General features: G+C 43.7%; 1 protein-coding gene across 1 annotated transcript in view; it reads left to right on the top strand.

Moving 5' to 3' along the window:
* ptprn2 (protein tyrosine phosphatase receptor type N2) overlaps nucleotides 1–12002 on the top strand; it is a 684474-nt gene that overhangs the window by 567506 nt on the left and 104966 nt on the right. Inside the window, exon 11 of the mRNA XM_048606124.1 lies at nucleotides 2893–3087. Within this exon, the coding sequence (XP_048462081.1) occupies nucleotides 2893–3087 (195 nt within the window). The remainder of the gene's footprint in view (nucleotides 1–2892; nucleotides 3088–12002) is intronic.

The raw sequence follows: 12002 nt of genomic DNA, 5'->3' as shown, positions 1-12002 counted from the left end.
TGGATGGGTATATGAATAGGAAGGGTTTAGAGGGATATGGGCCAAATACTGGCAAATGAGACTAGATTGATTTAGGATATCTGGTCGGCATGGGATGAGTTGGACTGAAGGGTCTGTTTGCGTGCTGTACAACTCTGACCCTATGACTGTATGAAATCAGAAGAAGATAATTAGTGTGAGTATTGATGTAGGGTGGAATAGGAAGTAAGGGGATCATGGTCATATCACAACAACAACTTACATTTATGAAGTGCCTTTAATGTCATAAAACATCCCAAGGTGCTTTGCAGGAATATTATAAAATAAAATGAAAACCACTAAAAATGACGTTAGGTCATATGACCAAAAGTGGTAGGCTTTAAGGAACGTCAGAAGGGAGGAAAGAAGGTAGAAATTCAGAGAGGTTTAGGGAAGGCATTCTAGAACTTGAGCACTTGGCACCTAAAGGCATGGTCACCAATAGTGAATAGTGAGATTCAGATTGGCAATGCTGAAGAAGCCAGAAGTTCAGATGTATGGGTTGCGGGACTAGAGGAGAGTAAAGAAATATTGAGAGGTGAATTGTGGAGAGATTTGACTACAAGAATGAAAAGTTTTAAAATCAACATGGAACTTGAACATAGATTGGTGAGAAGAGGATGATAGATGATCCTGGGAGTTTGTCCAAATTAATTTAAAGGCATTAGAGCTTTGGTTAACTTTGAGATTCTGGAGTAGTGGAAGTCAGGAGTACACTGGAATAGTTCAGTCTAGGGATAACAAAGGCACAGATAAGAGTTTCAGCAGCAGATAAAGTGAGATGAGGATGAAGCTGGACAACACAGCTAAGTTAGAAATATGTGACCATAACTTTGGCACGAATGTGTGCAGGACCCCCGGGACAATGTTGAACAGTGGCGACTGGAGGAGCAGAGAGAGTGAAGTATACGGAGAGGGAAAGATGAATTTTTGAAGCTGTTTCAGATTTAGTAATATCAATTTCACATTAATTTATTCAGTATTTTACCTTTTATATAACTTATTTAAAAATTTATTCTGTAATCCAAGGACATTATCCAACTTTTACTGTACCGAGGTACAAATGACAATATATTAAATAAATGTAAATAAAACTAAAGTTCATCCAGGGTTCAAATATTATATCAAGATTGCTAAGGGGCTGGTGTGCTCTCTGATTCATACCCCATCAGCTGCTTGCTCAGCGTGTCAGATAGTTAGCTGAGTGTTTGCCAGGGGCCAAGAAGGGTCTTAGACAGGAATATGTCATCATCCTCATTTTTTTTCATGATGTTGGCTGCACCAGGCCTTGTTGAATCTGGCCCCTTGATTCTGTGAAGCATCTCCTCCATAGGGATCAGCAGAAGCAATTGTCCCTGTTACCCACAGGTTCAGCTCAGCTACTTTTGATTGCATGCCATCTCACCCTACAGAAGAAAAGGCGAAATATTAAAGTTTGTATAGCAATGTATTATTAATTAACCAGAGGTGTGTGGAAACAATGAGAGGTGAATGTGAGGCAGGTAGTGTTGGTAGGTTTGTGAGGTTGAGGTTAAATTTCCGCCTGGATATTAGGCATGAGCCCTGAGGACCAGGAAGGGCTGCTGTGTGAGAGATAGGGATCAGACGTATTGGGCAGCAGGAGATGCTCCTGTTGTGATGGATGGGAGATGTCACATGCAGACGCATTCACTGACCATGGCTTTCAGTAGCCCTGCTCTGAGGTCCCTTGTTTTTTTTTGTTCATTAACGGGATGAGGGTGTCATTGGCTAGGCAGCATTTATTGCCCATCCCTAATTGCCCAGAGGACTGTTCAGAGTCAACCACATTGCTGTGGGTCTGGAGTCACATATAGGCCAGACCAGGTAAGGATGGCAGCTTCCTTCCCTAAAAGGGATAAGTGAACCAGATGAGTTTTTCCAACAATTGACAATGGATTCATGGTCATCATTAGATGCTAGATTTTTTAAATTAAATTCGAATTCCACCACCTGCCATGGCAGGATTCAGACCTGGAGCCCCAGAACATTATCTGGGGCTCTGGATTAACATCGCCTCCCTGTTTCCCAACGTTTGGAGTTGACCATCCTGGTGATCCCGCCCCTGATCATTTCTGAGGGTGATCTTTTGGCACCTGGAGGACAACGCCCAAACCCCTTCCCTACAGCCCACCCCACCCCACACCATCACAGTATCTCTTCCCTCACCTACCTGCATCCAACACCACATCTGCCTTTCTGGCATTCTTTCTTAGCATTTCATTTTGAAATGACTTGCATTACAGCAACATGGTTGAGTACATTTTCTGTTTAAGATGCAGCCTATCTATAGGAGGAGGAAGCTGGCTATACCATATGGCCTGTGGGCAATGCTGCCTGGCCCTCCTGCTGTATAAAGGAGCTGCAGGAAACATTGAGGAACAAATAGTAATGTAGGAACCCACCCGACCAAACACCACAAATCATGTCAATGAGGAGGAGACACAAAATGTGTATCTTTCCATTTCACACAGACTAAAGTGTTAGCCCTGTGCCCATCTGCTGCTTGACTTGATGAGTCTTGTCCAGTGTTTTCTAATTTTAATTCATATTACATGAGGAAGACCAATCAGGAACTGAACGTAGTTGGTTTGATATTCTAGATATGCAGGCACTTGATGACTGTGTTGCAGTGTGACTTCTAGACGTGATCCAAACACTGAGGAAATGGGAGAGAAGACTGCTGATTGATGTCCAATGGTTCTCTCCAGTTTCCCATTCAGACCCGATCGAGACTGTATTGAAAGTAGAGACGGGATTCCACCCTCCACCCCCCAACCATTCCCCTACCCACTAACCCTAGTGGCTGCTGTTGGATTGACCCCAACTTGTTCTTTTTCTCTCTCTCTGATCTAGGAGCTTTGCCGCCAGCGTATGGCTGTCAAGACATCAGAGCGCCCGGAGCCCACTCACGCCTCTCGCATCAATAGCGTCTCCTCTCAGTTCAGTGATGGCCCACAGCCCAGTCCTTCCACCCGGAGCAGCACCTCTTCATGGTGTGAGGAGCCGGTTCAGTCTAACATGGACATCTCCACTGGACACATGATACTGGTAATCTCTCACCCTGAACCCACTCTTTTTTCTCCTATCTTTGCTCACAATCTTTCTGAGGAATATTTGACACGGGGTGGTGGTTCTTGGAGAAGATTAGCCCCTTCCCTTCTTGAAAGCTGCGCAAGAGAAGTAAATTGTGCATCATTCACCATGCATTGATGGGCTTAGAATAGACTAGAATAGCAATTTATTGTCACTTGTATTTATGAAAATATGGTGAGATGTGTATAAGTCACCACAATTCAGTGCCATTTTAATCCAGAAATGATAAATTATATGCACTGTTATAATTGGATAATGAAAAGTTAAAGCATTTGATCTAAAACACAGTGATGCTTCTGCACTGAAACTCCAAAATTTATCTCTCCTCCTAGCTCAGCGTAGCGCGGCACAATAAGCAGTTTTAGCCACAAAGCATCTGCTGAAAAGCAAAACCTGTATGTCATTTTAAGCAGTAGATCAGTCACCAGTAAATATTTGAAACAAAAACAAAGTTGCTGGACAAGTTCAGCAGGTCTGGCAGCATCTGTGAAGAAACAGAGTTAATGTTTCAGGTCCGGTGACCCTTCCTCAGAACAGGGTCATCGGACCCGAAATGTTAACTCTGTTTTATCCTTCACAGATGCTGCCAGACCTGCTGAGCTTTTCCAGCAACTTTATTTTTGTTCCTGATTTACAGCACCCGCAGTTCTTTCGGTTTTTACCAGTAAATATTTGTTTTGTCGCCAGTCAGAAAATAACCCTGACCATTTTATTTATAAGGTTCTTGGCTCCTCTGTACTGCTGAAGTGTCATTTCCATAAACCATATAATATGAGAGAATCTTACACCACAGAATAAAGCCCCCTTCAACCCATGATATCTATGTTTGCTCTTTGAAAGAGTGTTTTTTAAAATTTTCTCCCCTTCAAGTATTTATCCAAGTGTCCTTTCGAAAGTTACAATTAAATCTGCTTAATCTACCCTTTCTGTTGGTACATTCCAAATCATAAGAAGCTGCATTTAAAAAAAATTCCTTCATCTCAGCCTGGCTTGATGGTCAGTTACATTCTACCAGTGTCCCCTGATTACTAACCCTTTCAGACAGTGGAAAGACTTTCTCCAAATCAGTGTTTCAAAACATAGCACTTCGACTCAGATGGGAAGAATTAGTCTTGAACATTATAAAGATGATGAGCATGTTAATAACTTTAAGAAAAATGTGTTCGTGCCTCATCGACAGCATCCTGAAAATTATTAGTTCCAGAGATCAAGTAAATTGTGAACAAAACCTGGAAACAAAAACGTAGATGAACAAAGGACAATTAAACATCTGCACTAATTATATACATAGATTTGTCATGTATAATTAAAAGATTTCAGATTTCTAAACAATGGATGAATGCACTGAACACTGAGTGACATTCTTTGTGTATAGTTTTAAACATGCTGAATTCTCAATGATAATTTATTCTTTTTTATTCAATCATGGAACGTGGGCGTCTCTGGCTGGGCCAGCATTTATTGCCTGTGCCTAGTTGCCCTTGAGAAGGTGGAGGTGAGCTGCCTTCTTGAACTGCTGCAGTTCATGTGCTGCAGGTTGACCCGCAATGCCCTTAGGGAGGGTATTCCAGGATTTTGACCCAGTGACAGAGAAGGAATGACAATATATTTCCATGTCAGGATGAAGAGTAGCTTGGAGGGGAATTTGAGAACTTGCAGATGGTGTTTTTCTCCTACAACTACTGATTTACTTCCACTGAACTCAAGTGACATTGTTCTGGATATTTGTTTCAGTACAGTAAGCTCAGAATGATATTTTCCTGCGTGGAGATGTTAATAGACTGAGCCAACTCGGATTGTCTCGGTTGTCTCGGATTCTCCAGCATCTGCAGTTCCTACTATCTCTTAATAGACTGAGCACTGACTTACATTCCATCTTTACAGATTTTTATACACTGAGGTCTGTGTGATGTTAATCCTGTAATACATTTAGCAACACTGACTTTCTCCTGTTTTGGTTTAAGCGTTTGCGACCACCTCTGGTCTAAACGCAATGAGACTTGAACACTGCCTTCCTGTTTAAATACACTTATCGTTGCATTAGAGTCTAATGATAATATATTTAAGTAACAGTGCTGTGAGTGAGATTCTCCTGTTTATAAGTTTAAGCCCACTGAGACCTAATATATGTTTTTAATGCATAGATTTGAAAGTACTGAGCTCTGAGTGATATTTTCCTGCCTACTGATTTTGGTATATTGAGTGTATGTGATAGTCTCATGTCTGTAGATTTTAGTGCACTGAGCCCTGAGTGGTGTTCTTTTGTATGTAGACTTAGAAATGCCTATCACTGGGTGACTTATTCCTTTAAGTGTAAATGTACATATTCTGAACTGGAAGTGATAGTCTCACGTCCATATACTTAATACACTGAGCTCACAGTGACAATTGCCTCTATATAGATTTAAATATGGTAGTTTCTGTGTGTGTTTCCCCTGTGTACAGATTAACATAGAAAATAGAACATAGAATAGTACAGCATAGTACAGGCCCTTCAGCCCACGATGTTGTGCTGACCAATTCTCCTAATAAGATCAATCTACCCTGCATACCCTACATTTTACTGTCCTCCATGTGCCTATCCAAGAGTCGCTTAAAAGGCTCTAAAGTATCTGACTCCACCACCACTGCCAGCAGCGCATTCCACACGCCCACCACTCTCTGTGTAAAGAACCTACTTCTGACATCTCCCCTATACCTTACTCCAATCACCTTAATATTATGCCCCCTTGTAATAGTCATTTCCACCCTGGGAAAAAAGTCTCTGACTATCCACTCTATCTATACCTCTCATTATCTTGTACACCTCTATCAAGTCACCTCTCATCCTTCTTCGCTCCAATGAGAAAAAAGCCCTAGCTCCCTCAACCTTTCCTCATAAGACCTGCTCTCCAGTCCAGGCAGCATCCTGGTAAATCTCCTCTGCACCCTCTCTAAAGCTTCTACATCTTTCCCATAATGAGGTGACCAGAACTGAACACCATATTCCAAGTGTGGTCTAACCAGAGTTTTATAGAGCTGCAGCATAACCTCGCAGCTCTTAAGCTCAATTCTCCTGCCATTGAAAGCCAACGCAACATACGCCTTCTTTACAACCCTATCAACTTGGGGAGCAACTTTGAGGGATCTATGGACGTGGACCCCAAGATCCCTCTGTTCCTCCACATTGCCGAGAATCCTACCATTAACCCTGTATTCTGCGTTCAAATTCGACCTTCCAAAATGAATCTACCGAATCCTGAGTCACAATTCACTGTATATGGATTTTAGTACCCTAATTCTGAGTGTCACTCACCCAGAAATGTTCTATGTCCAATCTATGTACAGTTGTATACTAATTTTTTGACTCGTCTTTCAGTGACAATGTCCTGTACATTGAATAAACACTAAGCTCTGCATGACATTCTCCAGGACATAGGTCAAGATTTTACATTGCACTGAGTTTTCCGCATTCTCCGCTGCCCCAAGTGAAAAGATTTGTGTCAAACTCAACCGTAATGTGTGGGAATTACCAAGCAGAGATTTAACAAGAAGTGACGTGTTAATTCATACAATCCCTACAGTGCAGGAAGAGGCTATTTGATCCATCAAGTCTGCACCAACCCTCTGATGAGAATTCCACTCAGACCCAACCTCACCATTTCCCCATGGCCAATCCACCTAAATTACACATCCCTGGATGCTACAGACAATTTCGCATGGCCAATCCACCTAACCTACACACCTTTGGACTGTAGGAGGAAACCAGAGCAATCCCACGCAGATGCAGGGAGAATATGCAAAATCCACCCAAGGCTAGAATCGAACCGGTGTCCCAGGTGCTCTGCAGCAGCAGTGCTAACCACTGAGCCACCATGCTGCCCTTAGCTCAGGGCAAGACATCCCCCACAGCTTGTCTCATCTCTGCTTGCAGCCGGCCCTCTTTGATCCACGGCTACTGCTGTGCCTGCCTTCAGTGTCCCACGGAGACCCTCACTGGAACTAGATAGAGAATAATGTTAGAGAAGGGTTTTTTTCCAGAAGGATCAGGGCACAGTGAGCCCATAAAGGGTGTGCCAGTCATTCTTTCCTGGAAATAACCAGAGCAGTGAGACCTGGTGGGATTCAAATTTGGTCCTGCCCTCTGAGCAATATCACAGTGCCCTAGCAAGGTTACATGAATAAGCACTTAAGTGTCTCTTCAGTTAGCTTACTGAGCAGTCAGGCCACACCTCATTCTCTGGAAAGCAGAAGTTGATGTTGGGTCAGAGGTGGGTGCTTAAGCTCCATGGAATTGAACATAGAACAAATAGAACATAGAACGTAGAACAGTACAGCACAGTATAGGCCCTTCGGTCCACGATGTTGTGCCGACCTATTATCCTACTAAGATCAAACTACCCTGCATACCCTACATTATACTATCATCCATGTGCCTATCCAAGAGTCGCTTAAATGCCTCTAATGTATCTGACTCCACTACCAGTGCCGGCTACGCATTCCACACTCCGACCACTCTCTGTGTGAAGAGTTTGCATCCAATCTTATTCTTTTCTATTCATTTGTGGGATGTGCGCATCGCTGGCTAGGCCAGCATTTCTTGTCCGTCCCTAGTTGCCCTTAAGAAGGTGGTAGTGAGCTGCCTTCTTGAACCAGCTGTAGGTTGACCCATAATGCTATTAGGGAGGGAATTCCAGGATTTTGACCCAGCGACAGTGAAGGAATGGCAATATATTTCCAAGTCAGGATGGTGAGTGGCTTGGAGGGGAACTTGGAGGTGGTGGTGTTCCCGTATATCTGCTGCCCTTGTCCTTCTGGATAGAAGTGGTCTTGGGTTTGGAAGGTGCTGTCTGAGGATCTTTGGTGAATTTCTGCAGTGCATCTTGTAGATAGTACACACTGTTGTTCTGAGCATTGGTGGTGGAGGGAGTGGATGCTTGTAGATTTAATGCCAATCAAGTGGGCTGCTTTATCCTGGATGATGTCAAGCTTTTTGAGTGTAGTTGGGGCTGCACTCATCCAGGCAAGTGGGAAGTAGTCCATCACATTCCTGACTTCTGCCTTGTAGATGGTGGATAGGCTTTGAGGAGTCAGGAGATGAGTTACTCGCTGCAGTATTCCTAGCTTCTGACCTGGTCTGGTAGCCACTGTGTTAATGTGATGAATCCAGTTGAGTTTCTGGTCAATGGTAACCCCCAGGATGTTGATAGTGGGGGATTCAGTGATGGTAATACCATTGAATGTCAAGGGGTGGTGATTAGATTGTTTCTTATTGGTGATGGTCATAGCCTGGCATTTGTGTGGCATGAATGTCACTTGCCACTTGTCAGCCCAAGCCTGGATATTGTCCAGATCTTGCTGCATGTGAACATGGACTGCTCCAGTATCTGAGGAGTCACGAATGGTGCTGAACATTGTGCAATCATCGGCGAATATCCCCACTTCTGTCCTTATGATGGAGGGAAGGTCTTTGATGGAGCAGCTGAAGATGGTTGGGCCGAGGATACTATCCTGAGGAATTTCTGCAGAGATGTCCTGGAGCTGAGATGATTGACCTCCAATAAGCACAACCATCTTCCTATGTGTCAGGTATGACTCCAACCACCGAAGTATGGCCTCCTGATACCCATTGATTCCAGTTTTGCTAGGGCTCCTTGATGCCACACTCGGTCGAATGCAGCCTTGATATCAAGGGCTGTCACTCTCACTTCACCTCTGGAATTCAGTTCTTTTGTCAATGTTTGAACCAAGGCTGTAATAAGGTCAGGAGCTGAGTGACCCTGGGGGAACCCAAACTGGGCGTCACTGAGCAGGTTATTGCTGAGCAGGTGCTGCTTGATAGCTGTTAATGACACCTTCCGTCATTTTACTGATGATCGAGAGGAGACTGATGGGGCGGTAATTGGTTGGGTTGGATTTGTCCTGCTTTTTGTGTACAGGACATACTTGGGCAATTTTCCACATTGTTGGGTAGATGCCAGTGTAACTGTACTGGAACAGCTTGGCTAGGGGTGCGGCAAGTTCTGGAGCACAAGTCTTCAGTACTATTGCCGGAATGTTGTCAGGGCCCATAGCCTTTGCAGTATCCAGTGTCTCCATATCTTGATGTCATGTGGAGTGAATCAAATTGGCTGAAGACTGGTATCTGAAATGCTGGGGACCACTGGAGGAGGCCGAGATGGATCATCCACTCGGCACATCTGGATGAAGATTGCTGCGAATGCTTCAGCCTTATCCTTTGCACTGATGTGCTGGGCTCTTCCATCATTGAGGATGGGGATATTTGTGGAGCTTCCTCCTCCTCCAGTCAGTTGTTTAATTTTCCACCACCATGTAGGACTGCAGAGCTTGGATCTGATCTGTTGGTAGTGGGATCACTTAGCTCTGTCTACCACTTGCTGCTTTTGCTGTTTGGCATGCAAGTAGTCCTGTTTGGTGGCTTCACCAGGTTGACACCTCATCTTCAGGTATGCCTGGTGCTGCTCCTAGCAATTCTTCCCACAGCGCCTCATGGATGCCCAGTCTTGAGTTGCTAGATCTGTTTGAAGTCTGTCCCATTTAGCACGGTGATAGTGCCACACAACACAAGGAAGGTTATTCTCAATGTGAAGGTGGGACTTTGTCTCCACAAGGACTGTGCGATGGTCACGCTTACCGATATTGTCATGGACAGATGCATCTGGAGCTGGCAGATTAGTAAGGATGAGGTCAAGTATGTTTTTCCCTCTTTGTTGGTTCCCTCACCAACTGCCGCAGACTCAGTCCAGCAGCTACGTCCTTTAGGGCCCAACCAGCTCGATCAGTTGTACTGCTGCTGAGCCACTGTTGGTGGTAGACATTGAAATCCCCCACCGAGAGTACATTTTGCGCACTTGCCATCCTCAGTGCTTCCTCTTAGTGTTGCTCAACATTGAGGAATACTGATTCATCAGCTGAGGGAGGCCGTATGTGGTAATCAGCAGGAGGTTTCCTTTTCCATGGTTAACCTGAAGCCATGAGACTTCATGGGATCCAGAGTCAATGTTGAGGACTCCTAGAGCAACACCCTCCCGACTGTATACCACTGTGCTGCCACCTCTGCTGGGTCTGTGCTGCCGATGGGACAGGACATATCCAGGGATGATTATGGTGGTGTCTGGGACATTGTCTGTAAGGTATAATTCTGTGAGTATGACTGTGTCAGGCTGTAGCTTAACTAATCTGTGAGACAGCACTCCCAATTTTGGCACTAGCCCCCAGGTGTTAGTGAGGAGGACTTTGCAGGATTGACAGGGCTGTTTCTGCCGTTGTGTTTTGTGGTGGCTAGGTCGATGCCAGGTGATCTGTCCAGTTTCATTTCTCTGAGACTTTGTAGTGATTGTAACAACTGAATGGCTTACTAGGCCATTTCAGAGTCAACCACATTGCTGTGGGTCCGGAGTTACATGTGGGCCAGACCAGGTGAGGGTGGCAGATTTCCTTCCCTGAAGGACATTAGTGGGCCAGATGGGTTTTTTTCCGACAACGATTTCGTTGTGATCAGCAGATTCTCAATTCCAGACTTTTTTTAATTATTGAATTCAAATTACACCATCTACTGCAGTGGAATTTGAACCCGGGTCCCTGGAATATTAGCTGGGTTTCCTGGATTAATAGTCTGGCGATAATACCGGTAGGCCATTGCCTACCCTTTCCCCAGTATCCTGCCCAGCCAACTCCAGAAAGTGTAAAATTCTACCCATAGTTTTAATCACTCTGAGCTCTCAGTTACATTTTCTTCTTGCAGATTTTAAAATGCTGATCACAGTGTGACATTTTCTTGTCCATAACTTTTGTACACGGAGCTCGAGTGACATTCTCTCATATATAGATTAAAGAGAACTGATCACTTTTCATTTAAATATAGATTTAAATTTACCAAGCTCTTAGTGACATTCGCCTGTCTCCAAGTTTAAAAACACTGAGTGGATTTACACTGTCTACATACTTTGCACACTGAGCTCTGAGTAACATCATCATGTATATAGATTTAAATGTGTTCAGGGTAAATTTCTTCTGCATATAAATCTAAACCAATGGAGCTTTGAGTGAAATTCTCCTACATATGGGTTTAAGCGTACAGAGCTTTGAATGATATATTTTGTATGTAGTACTGAATTTGCATGAACATTCTCCATAGGTCATGACAAAGTTTACCAGACTGATTCTCGGATTGGCAGGACTGACGAATGAAGAGAGACTGGAACAGTAAGGAGTTTCCATGAACGAGGGGGAAACTCACAGAAAAATTATAAAATTTCAGGAGAAGACAGAGTAAATGCAGGAAGGATGTTCCCGATAACTGGGGAGTCCAGAACCAGGGGTTACAGTCTAAGGATCTGGGGTCTGCCATTTAGGACTGAGATGAGGAAAAATTTATTCACCCAGAGAGTGGTGAATTTGTGGAATTCTGCCACAGAAAGTGGTTAAGGCCAAAATATTGAATGTTTTCAAGAAGCAGTTAGACATAGTTCTTTAAGCTCATGTGATCAATGGGCATGGGGAGAAAGCTGGATGTTGAATTGGATGATTATTCATGATCATATTGAATGGTGGAACAAGCTCGAGGGGCCAAATGGCCCCTTCCTATTGCTATTTTCTATGTTTCTCCTGTACTTAAATTTAAACACACAGATATTCAACTGACATTGTCCTGTGCACAGTTTTAAATGACTAATATTCTCCTCTGCAGATTGAAACATGCTGAAGTCGAAACGATTTATAAATTGAGAGCTCAGACAGACATTCTCCTGTACATACATTTAAACACAGAGCTCAGAGTGACATTCTCCTGTACATACATTTAAACACAGAGCTCAGAGTGACATTCTCCTGTACATACATTTAAACACACAGAGCTCAGACTGACATTC

Source organism: Rhincodon typus, chromosome 2, assembly GCF_021869965.1.
Source record: "Rhincodon typus isolate 14 chromosome 2, sRhiTyp1.1, whole genome shotgun sequence".
Taxonomy (NCBI): domain Eukaryota; kingdom Metazoa; phylum Chordata; class Chondrichthyes; order Orectolobiformes; family Rhincodontidae; genus Rhincodon; species Rhincodon typus.
This window is presented reverse-complemented; position numbering and strand designations above follow the sequence as displayed.